Source organism: Vicugna pacos, chromosome 5 (genome assembly GCF_048564905.1).
Source record: "Vicugna pacos chromosome 5, VicPac4, whole genome shotgun sequence".
Taxonomy (NCBI): domain Eukaryota; kingdom Metazoa; phylum Chordata; class Mammalia; order Artiodactyla; family Camelidae; genus Vicugna; species Vicugna pacos.
The window spans coordinates 9,516,290-9,535,971 of NC_132991.1; the positions used below are offsets into that span (position 1 = coordinate 9,516,290).

At 41.7% G+C, this 19,682-nt stretch overlaps 1 protein-coding gene across 8 annotated transcripts in view; it reads left to right on the plus strand.

Moving 5' to 3' along the window:
• Positions 1-19,682, plus strand: part of C5H2orf76 (chromosome 5 C2orf76 homolog) — a 70,623-nt gene that overhangs the window by 14,284 nt on the left and 36,657 nt on the right. For 7 of the 8 annotated variants that reach the window (XR_012072500.1, XR_012072495.1, XR_012072497.1 and 4 more), the window contains exon 2: positions 18,630-18,774. Coding sequence is in view for 2 of the 8 variants with exons in the window: in XM_072960839.1 (XP_072816940.1) it covers positions 18,630-18,774 (145 nt within the window). In the remaining 6 variants the exon portion in view is untranslated. Of the gene's footprint in view, positions 1-17,362; positions 17,433-18,629; positions 18,775-19,682 lie in introns of all 8 variants that reach the window. The other variant, XM_072960840.1, reaches the window with a different exon arrangement.

The window sequence follows — 19,682 nt, forward strand, 5'->3', positions numbered from 1 at the left end:
GGTTTCCCAACTCTCTGAAAAGGACAAAAAGCTGTCCTTTGGGGTTTTAATGGAGGCTTCATTACGTAGTAATGACTGACTAAATCCCTGGCCAATGGCGATTGACTCCACATCCACCCCTCGCCTCTTCTTGGAGTTCAGGGGATGGGGCTGAAAGTTTGTTCTCCTGACAAGCAGACCCCACCTTTGGGTGGGATCCCAAAAGTCACCTTCCCTGAAGCATTTTCAGGAACTGAGGACAAGAGAGCAAATATCATCCCACTGTTGAGGAAATCCCAAGGGTTTTGGGAGCTGTGAGCTAGGAACTCTGGATGAAGACCAAATACATTTTTTTCCTGTAAATGACAATATTGCACTGGTAGTGAGGCGTCACTGTAACTGTAGTCCATATTTTGATAATTAGATTACTTTCAAAGAGGGAAGTTTTAGTGTGAACAAAGATAATATTAAAACTATCATTCATGCCCCCTTTACCCTCCCCTCCCTCTTTAAAAACACCTTTCACTTGTATATATATCTTTGCAATCTGGCTATTGTATTAGCTCTTAGGGTTGCTATAACAAAGTGTCACAAATTAGGGGCTTAAAACAACAGAAATGGATTGTCCCACAGCTCTGGACGCTAGGAGTCCAAAATCAGTGAGCAGGGTTGAGTCCTTCTGAGGGCTGTGAGGGAGAATCTGTTTGGGCCCCTCTCCTAGCTTGTGGCAGCCCCAGGCATGCCTTGGCTTGTCTGTGCATCTCTTCAGCCCTCCATCTTCACAGGGCGTCTCCTTGGTGTCTGTCTTCAGAAGGCCCTCTTCTTGTAAGGACACCGGTCGTATGGGATTTGAGGCCCACACTCCTCCAGTGTGACTTCACCGTAACTAATTACATCTTCAGCAACTGTATTTACAAGTGAGGCCACATTCTGAGGCAGTGGGTCGTGGTTAGGACTTCACATATCTTTTTAGGGGGACACAATACCACCCACTGCAGCACTCATCTAAAAAGCAGAAGTAAACCAGTTGGTATTAAAGACACAGTCCTTCCCCTCTTTGGTTATTGTCTCATAGTGGGGGCGGGGATGGGGCCGAGCCAGTCGGGAAAGGGCCTTCCAGGGAGGTGACATTTACTGAGAACAGAAGGATAGGGAGGATCCAGTTTTAGAAAAAGCAAGAATGTTTCAAGTTACCTGTGTAAAGGCCAGAAATAGATTGATGTATCCGAAGAACTGAAAGAGGGCCAGTGTCACTCTTAGGTGGAACCCAGGGGGAGATGGTTCTGGCCAGGGGCCAAATCATGCAGGGACTGGCTGGCCATGATAATGAGTTCACTCCTTTACTTTAGGGGCTCTGGGGAGCCTTTGAAGAAGCTTAAGCAGGGGAGAGTTGTCCTCAGATTTGTATTTTTAGAAGCTCACTCCTATTGCTATATGCCACGTGGATTGAGGGGACCAGACTGGTAGTGGGAAGACCATTTGGGAAGCATTTTTTCTTTCTTTTTAAAGAAAATTTACAGTGTGTCAATTTCTGGTATACAGCATAATTTTTCAGTCATACATATACATATATTGGTTTTGGTATTTCTTCATTATAGGTTACTACAAGATATTGAATATAGTACCCTGTGCTACACAGAAGAAACTTGTTGTTTATCTATTTTATATATAGTAGTTAAGATTTGCAAATCTCAGACTCCCAATTTATCCCTTCCCACCCCCATTTGGGAAGCTTTTCCATTATTCCAGGAGAGACAGTGTCAGTGGAGGCTTGGATTAGAATAGCAGTAATGCAGATGGAGAGAAATGGGGGAAGTTCAAGATACATTTCGGGGAGAGAGCTGAGAAGATTGGCTGATGGGCTCGCTAGAGGGTACAGAAAGGAGGAATTCCTTTGCTGCTGGCTCAAGTCATTCAGTGGATGGTTGTCTAATGGACTGAGATGGGAAAATCGGGGTTGGGGGAAGGCTCAGATTTACACTGCCAGGTTCAGTTTGGGATCTCTGTGTACATATCACCCGGTTCAGCCTGGTGATATCTAAGTGGAGAAGTTAAGTAGCCACTCTAACAGATAAGTTTGGGCTGGAAATGTGTGTGAGAGAGTGGGCAGAATACGGATGACCCTGAAAGACATAGGTGGGAAGGGGAAGGAAGAAGTCATCAGGGAGAGCACGGGAGAGAAGAGAGGAGGGATAGTACTGAGTCTGCAGGAGTGCGAACACTCCAGGTCTCAAAGAGGAGAGGAGCCTGAAAAAGGTCTAGAAAAGGAGCAGTGCAGTAAGGGACTGCTGGAGAGAGTGGCTCCCAGGGATGAAGGATGAACAAGTCCTTCGAGCGTGTCCAGTGCTTCTAAGAAGTGGAGTATGGTCTTTTGCTGACATCACAGTGATGGGAAGTTAAGGACATCACCTGTGCAGCGGCTCGGCCCTCGTGCTGTTTTAACTAAGGGGTGAATGCCAGGTCTTGTTTAGAATGGATCAAAGCAACAGCAGGAGGTGAGGAATTGGATGAGGCATGTGCCGGCAGCTCTGTCTTTATTATTTTGGAGAGTAAACACACCGGCCGTCTGCTAGGGGCAGGCACTGCCTTCCAAGGCCGCGGGCTATACAGACATCCTGGAAAAAGATAGTCCAGCACCAAGGCCGCCAGTGTCTCTGCTCATAAGATACGCAGACATTCAGAGACTCTTGGAAAATTGTTTCCCGCTAGAGCCACTCCTCATTTCTACCCCATATTCTGGTGAATTTTCCTCTGCGTGTGCAACTCTCTCAGCCGCTCTGGTTAATCTGACTGACAGGGACTAGGACTCAATCAACTCTCAGACAACATTAAAAAAATTTTTTTAAACAACTTTATTGTATAATTTTTGTATAGTAAACTACATATGTTTCAGATGTACAATTTGATGAATTTCGATAGATGTGTACACCCATGAAACCACCACCACAATCAAGATAGCTGAGATTTCCAACACTCCCTGATACGTGCAGAGTTCAAACTCCTGATTTATCCGTTTCTATGCCCTTTGTCCCCTGGTAACCATAAGTTTGCTCTCTGTGCTCAGACAGCATTTAATTAGGGCTACTCTCAGTAAGACTTCAAGCAGCAGGACGAGGCCATTCTGCAGTATTTACTTCAGCCGTGTGCCCAGGGTCCTAAACAAATCCCGGAAACCAGTCACGGGCCTTAGAAAACTAGGGGTCTTTCTCTTTAAGTTTCTTGCTCTTCCCACTCAGTCGGAGGCGTCAGTCCAGGTGCAGCAGCTTGTATCAGCCTTGGCACTGGCTCCATCCTGGACACAAGGAGGGAGCCTAGAGTCTGTTACCCACAATGACACTGGCCAGTGAGTTGACCACTGACCTGCAGAGCGAGGTGGTGACACTTACCACTTTAGCTAAAGTTGGGGACAGATTTCATACCATGTCTTCTCATTGGATGACTCATTATGGGAAAAACTGGCCATAGGGTGCACTTAATATAGTTAAATAATCTTCCTGGAAGCTCTCCTGAGTAACTAAGGATAGTTTTGGAGAGATCGCCACCATTGATCTGGTCGTTGGTCATCTGAGAGCTGGCTCAGGGTATCTTCTGAGATGTTGCAGATCTAAGACACAATTAACAGTGTTTTTTGGGAGGGAGGCAAGTCAATATTGGTTTATACCCACATACACACACACCCACATGATTGTGGTGTCTCTGGAAAGAAATTTCTTTACAGTTTACAGCTGGAACCCACATGGTTGAGAAGACACAGGTTGTCAGGGCCTCCGGGGTGACCTGTGGGTGGCTAGTAGGCGTTGGGGTTTTTACTCGGGTTCACATTTGTGCATTCTGACCTTGTGTTTGGAGGGACTGCCTGAGGGCAGTCAGTCCGACCTGCCTTGTTTGCCTAGGCTACCAGCGTCATTTGTCCATAATATGGGATGCTCAGCAGTGGCCGCGGGGGTGGGGTGGTGAAGACGTCTGGAGGTGCTGACAGGTGTTTTATATGCGAGGGAGAGGCGCTGGGATAGATGTTTCTTTTGTTGCTAATGGTGAAAGCATTGTGGTCAGAGCCATCTGTCAGGGGTGGCGGATTCAGGGGTCAGTTAAATTTCAGGTGCTTTTATCAGTTTGGGGGAACCTTGTCAGAGGGTTTGCTTCATGAGAACTGCTCCAGGGCAGTTCTGAAAGATAAAAGATTGTTCATGAATGAGCCTTCCCACCCCTTTTTTTTAGGGTCCAAGTGGGTTTCTCTTGAGATGGTGAGATTTTTTTCCGTCCCTCCACCTCCACAAATTTTTGTGTCCCATTCTAGTAGCTAAATCTTCAGCTTTTTTTCTAATTAACTCCTATTCCCTGAAGGGAGTTTTTAAGAAACTTATAACAGAGACCCATTATGTCCCTTGCTTTGGCCTGTGGTGCACTCCTGGGATGTGATCTAGGGCGTCATCAGTCCAACAAGAGAATATAAGTCACTGAACCAGAATTACGTTCAAATCCCCTAAACCCCCTTTTGGCCACTTTGCCACGTGGAGGACATACCAGTCGGGCTGGCTTGGGGGTCTTGTAGGGGAAAGAAGTGTTATACATGGAATCCTGGGATTTCACATTGGTCTGCATTACTGCCCCTTCCTTCCTCCACTTCCTCTTTGTCCTGGTCATTACGCAGGACACAGCTGAGAGAGGGTGACCCCTTTCTGGGGACAGCCACATTCAGTGAACAGGCCGCTGTACTAAGTTGTGTGTTCCAGGAGAAGGTGTGGGAGGTAGAGTGAGAAATCTTTTTCAGGTGAGTTTTTGGGAGGCAGTTTCAACGCTTGAGTGAGAAATTTTCTTTCAGATGAGTTTTTAGGAGGCAGTTTCGACACTTAACAGTACCAGATGGCTGTGGATGGTAGGGAGTGTGGAAGGTCCACTGTGTTGAGGAGGAAGAAATTCTCCTCTCATCTGCTGGCTTCTTCTGGATGGCCTAAGCATTAAATTGACATGAGACAGATTAACAGGAGAAAACCCAACACAAATTTAATGTGTAGGCATGGGAGAGACCCAGAAAAACTGAACAACTCATCAGCATGGCCGAAGCCCTCACCTTAAATGTCATCTTCAGCTAAATACAAAAGAGGATGTTGGAGGTAGTGGTTTTGGACTTCAGAGTGGAGAGGAAGGCAATTCACATGGAATTGGAAAAGCAAACGTTTGGGAAATAAATATTTGCTGGGCCAGGCGGGAACGGTGGGATACAGAGTGCACTCTGATCTCTAGGCCCTGACCCCCCCAGAACACCCAGCCCATATTCTTCACAGTTATCTCTGGCGGTAGCTCTGTTCCTAAAACAGGCTGCCTATCTAAATTTTTTTTAGGTATTAGGGGGAAGGTCAAAGTTTTTTCCTGAGTCTTGGGCCTTGGTTATTTCCAGCTCGAAATAATCCGTACGTGTGCCAGAGACATTTTGGTGTAGTAAGATTTGCTCCCCGACAGCCGAATCCCTGGACTTTAAGTACCTCCGTGTTTGTGATAAAAGATGTTATATTGTCAGATGGCGGATAGTATGGAAAAGCAAACACATGGCCCAGGTTCATTTCAGGGTTCACAGTGGTGTGACTGGAGTCAGCTGACTGGAATCATACACATCTTGGGCAGTCGCTAAGCAGGTTGGAACTTCGGAGGCCAGTGGTCAGGAAGGGCCCGTGAGGAGCAGGCTGGACCCAACATACACCAGCCAAAGCTCGTGGTCCCAGGCAGCGGTGAGGATGGAGGACCCAGGGGAAGGGAGAGCATGCACAGACCCCACTGTGGTTTGGAGTCTCTGGGCCCAGGGATGCCTGAGTCCTTAAGTCCACCCAGGAAATTTCCCTTTTGATTAAGCTCCACTGATTACAGATTTTAATTACATTTGCAAAATGTGTATGCTATAGAATGGTCACGCCCCCTTCTTCCTCTCAGGAAGGAGAGAATCTCTTATGGCCCAGAGTAACCAGAAGCTTGCCAGAAAGGACATTCTGGGGACTATAGCTCAGTCTGGCCACGCTGACCCATTACAGAGCCACCCTAGTCACACAGCCTCTGGTACCCAGAGTCCAACGAGGTGCTCGGCTTCCTTTTTGGCAGTGGGAGGCTGAGACAACCATTTTTTTGGGGGGGAGTGGTGGTAATTAGGCTTTTTTTTTAAAATGGAGGTACTAGGGATTGAACCCAGGACCTCATGCATGCTAAGCATGATACCCTCCCCCACCAAGAGATCATACTTTTTAGTGACTTTCCTCACCAAACCTAATAGTGAGGAAGTGAGAACAATTAGGGACAGTTATTTTAAATGCAAAAGAGTTCCCTAGGTCCCTTATTTAGGGACATAGGTAATTCATTTCAGTAGTGTGTCAAAGAAGGCAGGGAGAGCTAGACAGGCAGTGGCAGTTCTCTGTGCACTGGCCCTGCAGCAGCTCCGTCGCATTGGTTGCAGGGCTGCGTTGCACCTCCTGTGTGCTAAGCGTGCGCTCTACACTGAGCTGTTCCCCTCTCCCCAGCTATTCTTTCTTGATGGCCAAAGGGACTGGGCCTTGTGACTCCACCCAGGTAATCCCAAGAAGCTTTACTTGGTGAGCAGATCCCTGTACTTGGCTGCCAGAGGCGTGATAACAGACAGTCAGGACCATTGAGACAGATTTCTGGCTTGCCAACCAACAGGACGTCTTTTATTTATTGAACACTTTGAACGTCCATGGGTAGGGCAGTTGTATGATATCCTGACTCACCCACTGATGACAAATGGCAGGGGACCCTCTTCCGTTAGCATGCCTCTACCTATAGCTCTTCCTGATGGGGGACAATCCTCTCTGGCAATAGACAGGGAAGTATGAAGATGTATAATACGTCATTTATACGATCAGAGGTAGAAACAACATTTTGAATTGGCCTGAAGGACCCCATCTCCTCCCCCACTGTAAATCCTGTCCAGACCCCATTAGCTGAATCTGCACAGGGCCAGGTAGGACGATGACTTGGGTGCCTGCATCCACAGCACAAAAGTTTGAGTCCCTCCTTTTCCTGAAGTTCCGAGGCATACTTGGATGCATAAGGCCTTAAGTCCCTCTTGGAGACAGACAGACCTCAGCCTGCCCTGAATCATCCTCTTTAAAGCAGCTGTCAGGGTAGAGGGCGAGGGGAGGGATCGGGGTACAGAGGGGCAGAGCAGCTCTGTACCAGTAAGCAGGGCACACTTATTTTTAGTTTCAAATGGCCCCGGTGGCTATTCATGTTTCAGCTTAGTGAACTTTTCAGTCACCCAAAGCTCTAGATCCTCATTGCTGCCGTAATTTGTTTCAGCTCTCGGGACTCTAAGCAACAGCCACGGCCAGATTGCCTCTCATGTGGGGCCATGGAGCTGGTGCCTCATGGCTGCGGTAACTCCTACCCCTAGGAGAGTGAGCAGCAACCAAAGGACCATTGGGTGGTTTGTTTCAGTCCTCCTTTTGCTGGTCATCCTCTAGAGATTAACAACCCTTACTGCCCCACACCCGCCACTTGGACAAGAACATTTTCTACTGGATTCCAGGGAATCTTCCTAAATGCCCTAAACCCCTGGCACCTTGGTCTTTTCTGTTTCAGAAAGCCATGCCTTTACCAGCATCCCATCCTTGTCACCAACAGTTGAGAACCGTGAAGAGTCTTGAGATTTTTATTCCCCTTGGAAGCTGACAAGTCAGCCTGTCACAGTTTACTGGACGTAGGCAGAAGATGTGGGATTCCTGGGTCTGAGACAGACGGCTGTATTAGGAGCTTCCTGTTTGTGTCATTTCCTCTTGCCTCATAAGTCTGCAGCTGTAGAACCCTGAGTTTAGGTAATCCAAATATTTTATACAGGGCTGCAAGCATACTTGCCCAACTTTAGCCCAGAGGGGAACATTCTTTTTATTATACTGGACCACAAACAAACCTACCTTATGTCTTGGAGGGAGATATCTCTGTCTTCCTGGGCTGTTGGCTGTGCACACATCCTTGAAAAGATAGTTCAGAGCTAGAGCAGCCCGTGCCTCTACTCACAAGACGTGCAGAAGCGGGAGCGAGCCACGGAGAGTCATCTCCTGCGTGCTCTCCAGGGATTAGCATCCTCACTGATGGTTGTGAGTCAAGAAAAACTGAATTTACATTCAGTGTTCCTTGTTTAAAACAGGAAGGAAAGTGTGTGGGAGAGTCTTTCCAAATGATTAAGTCTCAAGCCCCTTGGAAAACTCAACTGCCCAGAATAGTTAGACTTTCTGAGAGTCTCACCTGCCTTGGGCAGAGAAAACAAATTATGGTTTTGTGTACTTGCTCCAAATTGAAGGTCTGTGGAATTGCAGGTGTTGATTTGTCAGTGGCTGGTGTACCCAGGGTGAACAGCAATCAAAGGTTTATTTATTAGAATTGACTGTGACCCTTAGGGAAGATCAGCTGCTAATGTCATTTTGCAGTAAATCAATTACAGCATGGAGAAGCACTTGTGTAGTCATCTGATGTAACTAATTTATTTTGCACCTCCTGTGTTATCCTAAACATCTAAGGTATGAGACTATTTTTTCTAACCTATGCAAAAAAATGATTGCGGTCAAAGACTTTAAAATCTTTAATAAGTTAATACATTAAAAATTTTTCTCAAAAGTTTTATGTCAGTGAAAGATGAATAAATGGATTTTTTCTATTAAAATAGTGCTTTAATTTGAATTATACAACAAAACATTTAGAAGAAAAAGGCCAAGCGGTTTTCAGATGTTTATTTAATTCTCACAGGGTCCTACTCTAAAAAAAGTGTACTTAGCTTCATATTTTAAAAATTATGCTTTTGAAAAAATTTAAAGCACATTCCTGTTAACTGTTTAGCTTTTTATTATAATGACCAGCTTTTGGTATTTCATTGTTACCAAGATCTAGTTTTAGACTAAAATTTTACTCTCCAACTATAGGAGTTTAAAAATAAGTATGCTTTTGAGGTAGGCCAGAATAGATATGGAATTAACATTTTAGGCAAAATCTTAAATGTGATTTGATTATAATTTGTCCTTCTTATGAGGTTTAGTTAAATTGAAATGTTATATAAAGTTATTAGTTTGCCAAGTTTATATTCTCTTTAAAAAGCGAACATTTCTCATTCACCTACTTAGCAGTGTGCTAGGTACTCTGTAATTTTAAGAAGAATAATCAAAATGTAGTTTTCGCCCCCTCCCTCTCTGGCTGTGTACAACTTTGGGGGGGAGGGGTAAAATGATGTATTTGGATGATATTTATTAGTACATATGTTTACTGCAGAATCATTAAGTCCAAATCATTTGCATATTGAGTAATTTTCATCTTAACAGAACTCTTCTTTTTTCTACTTTTCTACACGCTCATCTATGCCAGTTTAGTTTCCTCACATAAAAGAACATTAAACTGTATTTTTTAATCTTCTTTTTATTGATTTGTTTCAAAAAGAAGGCAAGTGGACTCTTTACCCTGTAATATTAATTCCTAAATCTAGAGGAAAATTAAGCTTTTAGCGTAATATATGTATACACTTTTTGTGTGTGGTTAGAACATTACTTTCTTGAAAACTGTACCTTTGTCATATGGATAAGACAAGGTTTAAAGCAAACTTGATATGTGACAATTTTGGTTTTGTAAGATTTAAACTTAGGGAGTATATATAACTTTAGAAAGTCTTTTCGTTTTTCAAAATGATTCACCTTGGGCTGCTAAATTTCAAGTCACATACTTCTCTGAAACCAGCCTGTTGCAGGATGGAAGGCCAGGGCACTCTGGCCTGGTGGTTAGAGTCGTCTTCATGCTAACTGTGCGAGTGTTGTGTGCTTTTTACTCTTAAAGCTTCTAACTCTTAAGGTCATCTTGGATTCTCTTCTATTCTCTTCCAAAAAGGTCAAGAGCATGCTTTCTTCAAATATTGGAAGGCACATGTACTTCATTGTTATTTTTTTTTTGGTAATACAGACAGTCCTCATTATTCACAGATTGTGTATTTGTGAAATTCGCCTTCTCACTGAAATTTATTTGTAACCCCAAAAGCAACACTCAGGCACTCTCTTGGTCTTTCCCAATGCACGCAGAGTGCTGACGTGTTGTAATCGACCACGTTCACATTCCCAGCTGAGGGCAAACAGGACAACCTGCCACCTTCTTGTTCCAGCTCATAAACAGCTGTCTGGGCTTGTGCTCTGTTGAGTGCCATGCTTTTCATGGTTTTGCGCTTGTTGGGGATGTCGCTGTTTCACACGGCCCCCAAATGTAGTGCTGAAGTGCTGTCTAGTGTTCCCAAGTGCAAGAGGGCTGTGCGTGCGTTACCGAGAAAATATTAGGTGTTAACATGTGTTAGTTGTAAACTTTGTTCAGGCATGATTTGCAATGCTGTTGGCTGTGAGCTCCATGTTAATGAATCAACAATGTATAGTAAATAAGGTGTCTTTAAAATAAATACCCATAAAACAAGGGTATGTACTGACTGGTTGATGAAAATGTGACCAGAGGAACCAGAGGCTGGCTCCCCAGAACCTGACCCAGTCTTTCCCCAGGAGCAGTGGGGTGCAGAGTTCATAAATTCAGTGTTGGAGACCTCCATAGACGGTACCCACTGCGACTAACCAGACTGATTGTAGTCAGTTTCTGCTTGCTTTTTGTAGTGATAGAGATCACCAGTCCAGTATCGCATGTGTATGCATGTCTTGTGCTTGTGCTTAGCCCGATGCTGGGCACTCGGCTCTGGGCTCTGGGCTCTGGGCTCTGGGCTCCTTGCTCACCTCGGGAGCCACCCCAGCTGCCTTACAGTTCTTCCGCTCAGAACCTTGCCACGGGGAGAGGGGCCAGCTCTGGAATGAGAGCAGTTGAGCTGTTAGGGAATCTGACTGGCATCTTGCCTTGGCTTTCCCTGACCTGTCCGTACTGAATTTCCCCCTTTCCTGTTCATGCTGCTGGAGCCTGGGCCATGAAAAGCAGCCCCAACCAGATGTGGAAGGCTGGTGCAGGAGGGGAGCGTGCTGGGCTGCATCCCTTCTTGGCTCTGATGATGCGGTGGTTACCTGTCCAGGACCTGGGAGCTCCATGTGAGGGGGTTCCTCGTCAGGTTTCATGTTTGCTTTGTTTGTTGCTTTGTTTTTAAGAGTTTTGCTTTGCTTTGGATATGGGTTTTCCTTATTATCCCAAACCAGCTGGGTAAGGTACCAGCCAGAACAGGTTTTTAAGGCAGGGAAGTTTAAAGACCTTCCTAAGCCCTGGGCACTGTACTTTTCAAATCCCCACCCTACATCTTAAAAAAAAAAAAAAAGTACCTGTAATAAATCTAACATATATAATTATAAATAGAGTTGAGTTACTGTTGAAATGTTACGTGTTGTAGGTAGTCAAATGTTAATTCTGGTTTTTGAAAATTTTTGTATTCTGGAGCAATAAGGTCTTTCTTCAGGTCTTAGACATTTTCATGAGCCTGGGAAAAGCTCATAGACCCTTCATACTATGGCTGTAGTGTAGGACTGATGTATCAGTGTGTCCTTAGGAAAAGGAGGAATTCAGGTGTTCCTTAGCCCCTCCATTTTATCCCGACATGGATGGGGGCTCTGATGTGCCTCCTGACACACGTTGCTGGGTTTACAAAAATAAACCACAGACAGATGACCGCGGTGTGGCATCGTCAGGTGCTGTGGGCAGACAGAGGGGCCTTTAGCAGAGCTGGGGCAGAGAGGAGCTGATTGTGAGGCTGTCCTCCAGCGGATGGTCCCAGGCTGAGTTTTGAAGGATGCCTGCATGGTCAGACAAAGAGGCACAGGGAGTCTGGAGAAAAGCTGGGCTGGGAAGGTAGGGCCAGGGCTTGGAGACAGCCGGGTGTGCGTGGGAAGCTGTGGGATGTCGTTGCTGCTGGGGTGATGACAAATACCATCTGGAGGGCAGGGAGGGGCGAGTCTGGAAGGCCTTTTGTGCCACCTTAGGCAAGTGTGGACCTGTCCTGGGCATGTGATCTGCTTCTATTGCCTCTGACTGCTGAATACTTTTTAGATTTAGCTGGTGTCCCTCAATACACATCAGTTGTATGACTAAGTTTCTCACCCTTTCTGTCCTTTACAGTATTTGATAAGTTTTGTGCTGTTTGCTTTTGTTCAGTTAACTCTTTTTTTTCTTAAAGGAAATGGAAATAGTTTAGTTTTAAAAAATAGCTTTTGGTTGATGTATAACACATCCATCAGAAAAGTGCTAAAGTAAGTATACAGGGAAATTAGCTTAATTTCAAAACACATCATCATTATTAAACATCAGGCAATATTAAAAATATGTAAAACACATAGCAGTCTCTTGGATTTCTGCCGTTCAGCGATAACATTTGTCAGCATTTTGGTAAATGTCCTGGACATCTCTCTATACTTATGAAGGTACCATACACCCGTGGTTTTCTAACTTGTTTCTTCATTTACTGATCTGTCATAGGCACTTTTTAAAGTTGGTATCCATGGATCCATTTCACCCTTTAATGGCTGCAGGGGATTTTATTTTATGGTGTGACATAATTTGCTTTACCAGGTCTTCTTCAATGAGCATTTAGATGAACTCTGATTTTCGTTAACTGTTACAAGCACTTCAATGAAAAAAAAAAAAACTTCCTTGAATGTACATCTTTGTGTGCTTATCTTCTCTTAAAATGTTTTTATTATGAAAAATTTCAAGCACATAAAATGTTGAATAGTGTGATCAGGTCCCACATACACTCAGCTTCAGCAGTTACCAATGTTCTTCCCTTTTTTTTTTTTTTTATTCTAAATGCCCAGAATTGTTTTTACTCTGTCAGGGTATTTGAAAGCATCATATTTCACCTATCTACCTCAGTCTTTTAAGGTAAAGACTAAAAAACATAATAATATTAGGTAGAGAGAACTAATATTAATTCCTAACATCATCTAATGTGCAAATTAGGATCCATGTAAGGTATAAACATTGGTTGATAGATCCCTTTAAATCTCTCTTAGTTTATAACCTTCCTCCCCTTCTGTATGTTTCATGCTAATTATTTGTTGAAGAAACCAAGTCATTTATTCAGTAGAATTTTCTACAGTCTGAACTTGGCTGATGGCCTCTTTACGGTGTCTTTTAACACCTTCTTCCAGACACTGTCATAGCCCACAAAGTGGGAAATAGGTCTAGAGGCTTGATTCATTTGTTACGTTTGATTATTAAGTTCCAGTGTTGTCAGCTCCTGAAGTATCCATTCTAAAGTTTCCCATCAGTCTTTTACCTCATTTTTGGTTTTGGTACCCCTTGTAATCACTGCTTACATTCATTCTTTCATTAAGTTTTTCAAATTGATGGGTTTTAGCAGCTTTTTATTTTGAGATAATTGTGGATTCACATGCATTTGTAAAAAATAATACAGAGCAATCCTTTGCCCTTCACCCGGTTCTCCCAAGGGTACCATCTTGCTTGAGTGTGGTCTAATTTCACATCCAGGGGATCGATGCTGACAATCCTGGGAATGTATTTAGATTTCACTAGTTTTACATCTTCTGTGTATATGTATGCACGTGTATTTAGTTTTAGGCAATTTTATCACATGTTTAGATAAACGAGGATAACACCACAATCAAGAATCAGAAAATTCCCATCACAGGGATCTCTCAGGCTATCTTCTATAGCCACTGCCATCTCCTTCCCTCCCCACTAACCTCAGCAACATGAATCTGTTCTGTTTCTACAAGTTTGTTGTTGCAAGAATGACATACAAGTGGAACTACACAGCATGCAACCTTCTGAGACTGGCTTCTTTCTTTCAGCGGAATTCACTTAAGATCCATCAAAATTGTTATGTGTATCAATAGTTTATTCGGTTTTAATACTCAGTGTGTCATGATACAGCTATACCACAGTTGGTTTAACCATTCATGTGTTGAAGGACATTTGGGTTGTTTCCAGTTTTGGGGTATTACCCATAAATATGCTGTGAGCATTCATATATAGGTTTTTGTGTGAACATAAGTTTCATTTTGCTGGAGTGCATTTGCTGGGTCGTTTCATAAGCACATGTTTAGTTTTGTAAGAAACTGCCATCTACTTTTCCAGAGGGGCGGTACCATTTTGCATCCCCACCAGCAGTGAATGAGAGATCTCATTTCTCTGTCAGCTCCACCAACATTTGGTGTTATCACTGTTTTTGCCATCCTGATAGGTATATTAATCATGATCTTTAAATTCTATTATTGAGTGGTTTTTTTTTTTTTTGCTGTAATTCTACTAGAAAGAAGAACTTTCTTCATCAGCTATTTGGTAACCTTGAAATATAGTCTGTATGAGAATTTGATTATTTTTCTCATTTCAGTGCACCCTCCCCCTCACCTTGGTAAGCCAGTTTTCAGGAAAACAAGTGCCCTGTTAGTTTCCAGAGTGAGTAATTGGCTTTTTAAAAAGTATCATTATAAACTCATGGATTTTAAACATATTTGATGTGATCTTCTCCAGGTGAATTTGTATAAGAGAAATTGCCATATCGAAGGGTAGGCAAACTTAAAATTTTGATATAGATTACCCTACTTCTCTCCAGAAAGGGTGTATCATTTTATGTTCTTAGCAGTAGTATATAAACATCTTTATTTTCTAGATCCCTGCTAATACTGGTGTGGCCAGTTTTTAATCTTTAGAAATCTTACCAATCTGATGGCAAGTTGATATTTTACTGTTTTTATTTTCAGTTCCTTGGTTACTGATAAAGTTGATCATCTTTTCATGTTATTGGCTTCTTAAAAATTTAGCCAATTGCCTCTACCCATGTTTCTGTTAGGATTTTGGTCTTTTCTTACAGTTTTTTGGTTGTCGTACCTGTCAACCTTTTCCTTGATTGTTGCTGATTTTTATTTGCTCAGAAAAGTCTTTCCTACCTTAAGATAATAAAAATTTGTACCCATTTTTTCAGTGCCTCCTTATGATTTTACAGTTAGGTTTAAATATTTCTTCCACATACGGTTTATTTTGTTTATTATCCAACATCATCTTTTTCCAAATGTCTGACCAGTTTTCTCAGTGCCATTGATTAAATAAACTTTTCTTCCCAAATGTGAAAGGCTATATTTATACTAAATTCTCAAATCTTGAGTCAATTTCTTGAGTTTTCTGTTGTTTTCTACTGATTTTACCATCTTCAGTGTCACAGCTTAAATGACTATAGCTTGATTGCCCTTTAACATTTTTGTATTTGGATTTTGTAAATATATGAAAATCATACCAGCTTATTCATGTATTACTACTGTATGTTTGTTGTTTTGTAATATGTTTTAATAATTGGTGCCACTGGTCTCTTTTTGCTCCTTTTATGGCTTTGCTGAGCTCACAAGTATATTCTTCCAGGTAGATTATAGAAATATTTGTGACAAATCCAGACCACCCTTTTTGATTTTGATTGGAATTTTAATCAATTTAAAGATTACTTTAGAAAGAATTGATTTCTTTACAACTTTGAGCCTTCATAGTTAAGAACATAGTCTATCATTTCATTTATGCAAATCTTTTTTCATATCTTTGAATTTTAAAAAATTAATTTACCCCTAAATTTATTGCTTTTGATTTCTCTGTCCCTTCATTTGAGGAATGCCTTTTAAACTTGATCAGATTCGTTTTTTAAGTAGGTCATTCCTTCTGGGAAAATGTCACATTTATAATCTGTTACATTGGCTTTCTAAGCTGTCTCTTCAGCAGGTCTGCCTCTCTGAAAAAGCTGTATTTCTCACAGTCCTTGAGGCAAATTAGACAATGGTTTCATTCTGATGGTAGCTATTATTGTTTAGTTACTAAGTATAAATTGTAATAAATTTCTGATGAAGATGACAACGCATTGTTGACCAAAATTAGATATTAACACAGAATTGGAATTTTAAATGGAAAACTTTAACTATTTAAGTATAACATATGGGCAACGTTTTATTAAGTGGGAAAAACCAACCTACAGTTATAAAAGTTTCATAAGGCATGCCTGTGCCAACCTGCCTGTCCTCCTTCGTTGGACTGTTTATATCATTTACTTCTTTGCAGCTGGGAGTCTAGTCTCTTTATCTGATGTGTACATGAGCTATCTTTATGCCCAAACTTATTTCATCCCAAGTAGATTATTGATAAAAACAGCTACTGTTTGGGGGGAGGGTATAGCTCAGTGGTAGAGCACATGCTTAGCATGCACGAGGTCCTGGGTTCAATCCCCAGTACCTCCATTAAGTAAATAAACAAATAAGTAAACCCAGCCCCCCCCAAGAATTTTTAAAAAGAAAGAAAAAAAAGCAGCTGCTGTTTATTGAGATTCAACAATGTGTGTTGGGGCCAAGAGGTAGGGTCCATAATTAAGTTAGATCTGTCCAGCTCTGAACTCTTTGGGAACTTGGGCTCCATTAGCAGGCTTACCAGCATCTGTGGGGATATGTGTGTGGTGTGGTTTGGAGGACTTCTTTGCTTTTTGGACGGCTAGGTGAGAGGAGGAAGAAGTTGGTCATAATTTTCACAAACCTGTGAACACTGCCTCTAAAATGTGGATCTTTTATATATCCCTTTCTCAAAAGAGAGTCTGTATTTAAGTACTCCAGTATATTTTAAATCGTAATTTTGTAGATGTCTGCTTAACTGTCCTTATTTGGTAGATTCTAAGATCTAGGTAGAATTTTGGGGGAGCTCTGTGAAACTGGATTTAATAACAAATAGGGTGGTAGCTAATATTGGAATTATCAAAAGATTTAATTTAAGCTCATTAGCCACAAAACAAGATTATAAGATGAATCCTTGCTTATTTTAGAGGGAAGATGTTATTTTACATTCCTGAAGAACCACTTAATTATAAACAGTATGCTAATTGTAACTACAAATAATTTTATGCATTAAAGTAGCTTGAACCTTTGCTTTTCATATATAATATGCTATATATTTTGTCAAACATAGTAAAATATTTGTGTAAGCATTCTACGATTTAGAGAGACTTTCTAGAACAAACTAGTGTGGCTTATTTGTGTATATTATGAGATATACCAGAGACAGTAAAAAGCACAAAGAATAGTAACTGTATACTATCCCTGTACCTACCATCCTACTTAAGATACAAAATGCAACCAGTATAGTTGAAGTGCCTGTGTGACTTCTCCCTAACTGCATAATCTTTTCTTTGCCTCCTTTAAATGTAACAAAGGCTGTGTTTTTGAACTCTGTATAAATGATAGTGTCCTCCAATGCTTTTGCAGCTTGCCTGCTTTCCATTCACCACAGTGTTTCTGAGATTCTTCTATGTTGATGTGCATAGTTCAAGTCCATTCATTTTTACTGCTTGAACTATTTCGTTGTATGAGAATGCCATGATTATTCTCTTGTTGATGGACATTTTGTTGTATCCAGTTTTTTGCAATTAACAAGCAATGTTACTGTTAACATTCTTTTGCAGTTCTCCTTGGGCACAAATGTGACCAATTCCCTAGAGTACCTCCCTATGAATGAAATTGCTGCATTGAAAGGTGTGTGACTCTTCAGTTTTACTAAATTTTGCCACTTTTACTAAATTTTGCCACATTGCCTCCAAAAATAGAACCCGTTTGGATGCCCACCTTAACTGATTAAATTCTCATTGTTTTACACCCTTGCCAACACTAGGTATTGCCAGACTTTTTTGTTTGTCAATTTGATGAGTAATATATCTCACTTATTTTGAATTTTGAATGTATTCAAAATTATTTTGAAAATTCAAAAGTTATTTTGAATTTCTCTGATTACTGGAAGGTTGGACATCTTTTCTCATGTTTATTAGTGTTACAGATTTTTTTTCTAGTACTTGGAAAAAGTGTGAGACATTTACGGCTGAAAGTTGTATGCAAGTTGAAAGCAGTTGCTACTCGATAGAAATATACCATAACTGTATTTTTAAAACATTGTCAACCTTGAAGATTTTGGGGAGAGAGATAATTTGGGGTGATTTTTCCAATAATAGAGTACGTATGGAATTTGGAATTAAATTGGTGCTTGAATCCTGGCCCCATCGTTTATCAGCTATATAACCCTGGGCAATTAGTGCAATCTCTGAGTCTTTCCTCATCCTTAAGAATACCTCATGGCTTGGTGATAAAATGAAATCTGATAACATTCGTATCTGGCAGATAGGGCTAGTACATAGTTTTAGGATGAAATAAACATTGAAATTAAGCGGCGATAGTGTAGAAGTTGGATAGTACCATGGCATATGATTAAATCAACCCTGAAACCTGGCAGCATTTGTGAGATTAAAATGGGACCTGATGATTGATGCTAATGTAAGTGTACCTGATCCCAGGGCCAGACGAGGAGGTCGCTGGTGCAGCAGACCAGAGCAATCACGGATTTTCCACGTGTCTGTTTAGTAAAAACCAACCCCACTTCTCCTCATACACGCACACCTACACCTCTGTGTTGTCATGTTGTTCTTCGGTGCCCTGTCAGTTTTCTGCCAGTCAGAACATCCATGGCTGTGATAAAGCCATCCGGGATCGCTGTGGGTAGCTGGGAGGGACCTTGGGCCCCTTGTGGTTGCCCCGGATCTGGCTTGGGTCCGGGGATTCTGTCAGTAACTGCGCAGCGCGGGAGAGATGGGCTGGGTGCCAGGGAGCTGATGGTGGAAGTGCAGGCTTGGAGATAATTATGAGTTGACGTTACTTAGACTGTCCTCGTGTCCCTTGCCACAGGAGTTTCTTCACATGGCTTCCGAAGAAGTGACCATTACAGTTCGCCTCATTCGTTCATTTGAGCACCGCAACTTCAAGCCTGTAGTATATCACAGAGTTCATTTGGACCAAACTGTAAAGGAATTTATAGTATTTCTAAAGCAAGGTATGAGACATCTCAGTCATTTTGTTTTACTAGTATTTTGAAAAAAATAGTTGACTATGACAGGGATAGTCATCTTTTAAAAATACTTTGAAAGATATCAATCTGTATTCTGAGCCAGGTGCAAGGCTAGCTCCGCTCCGGGCCTTGGCAACAGGCAGTATCTCCCCAAGGCTTGTTTAGCAATGTGTGTGGCCTCCTGACACATTGTCACCATCATGTTTAGCTTCCCTTTCCCCACTTTTTTAAAATTGAAGTGTAGTTGATCTACAGTGTTGTGTTAGTTTCAGGTGTACAGTAAAGTAATTCATATTCATATGTATTATATACATATTTTTTTCCAGATTTTTTTCCATTATAGGTTATTAAAAGATACTAAATATAGTTCCCTGTGCTATATCAGATCTTGTTGTCTATCTATTTTATATATAGTAATTTGTATCTGCAAGTCCTGAACTCCCAATTTATCCCTTCACCTACCTCTTCCCACCCTGTAACCATAAGCTTGTTTTCTGTGTCTGTGAATCTGTTTCTATTTTGTAAATAAGTTCATTTGTGTCATTTTTTAAAGATTCCACATATAAGTGATACCATATGGTATTTTTCTTTCTCTTCCTGGCTTATTTCACTTAATATGATAGTCTCCAGGTCCATCCATGTTGTTGCAAATGGCATCATTTTATTCTTTTTTATGGCTGAGTAGTATTCCGTTGTGTGTGTGTGTGTGTGTGTGTGTGTGTGTGTGTGTGTGCACACACATATATACATCACAACTTCTTTATACGATCATCTGTCGATAGACATTTAGATTGCTTCCATGACTTTGCTCCTTTTTTTTTAATTAAAAAAAATTAAAGCAACATGGATGGACCTAGAGATGATCATACTAAGTGAAGTAAGCCAGAAAGAGA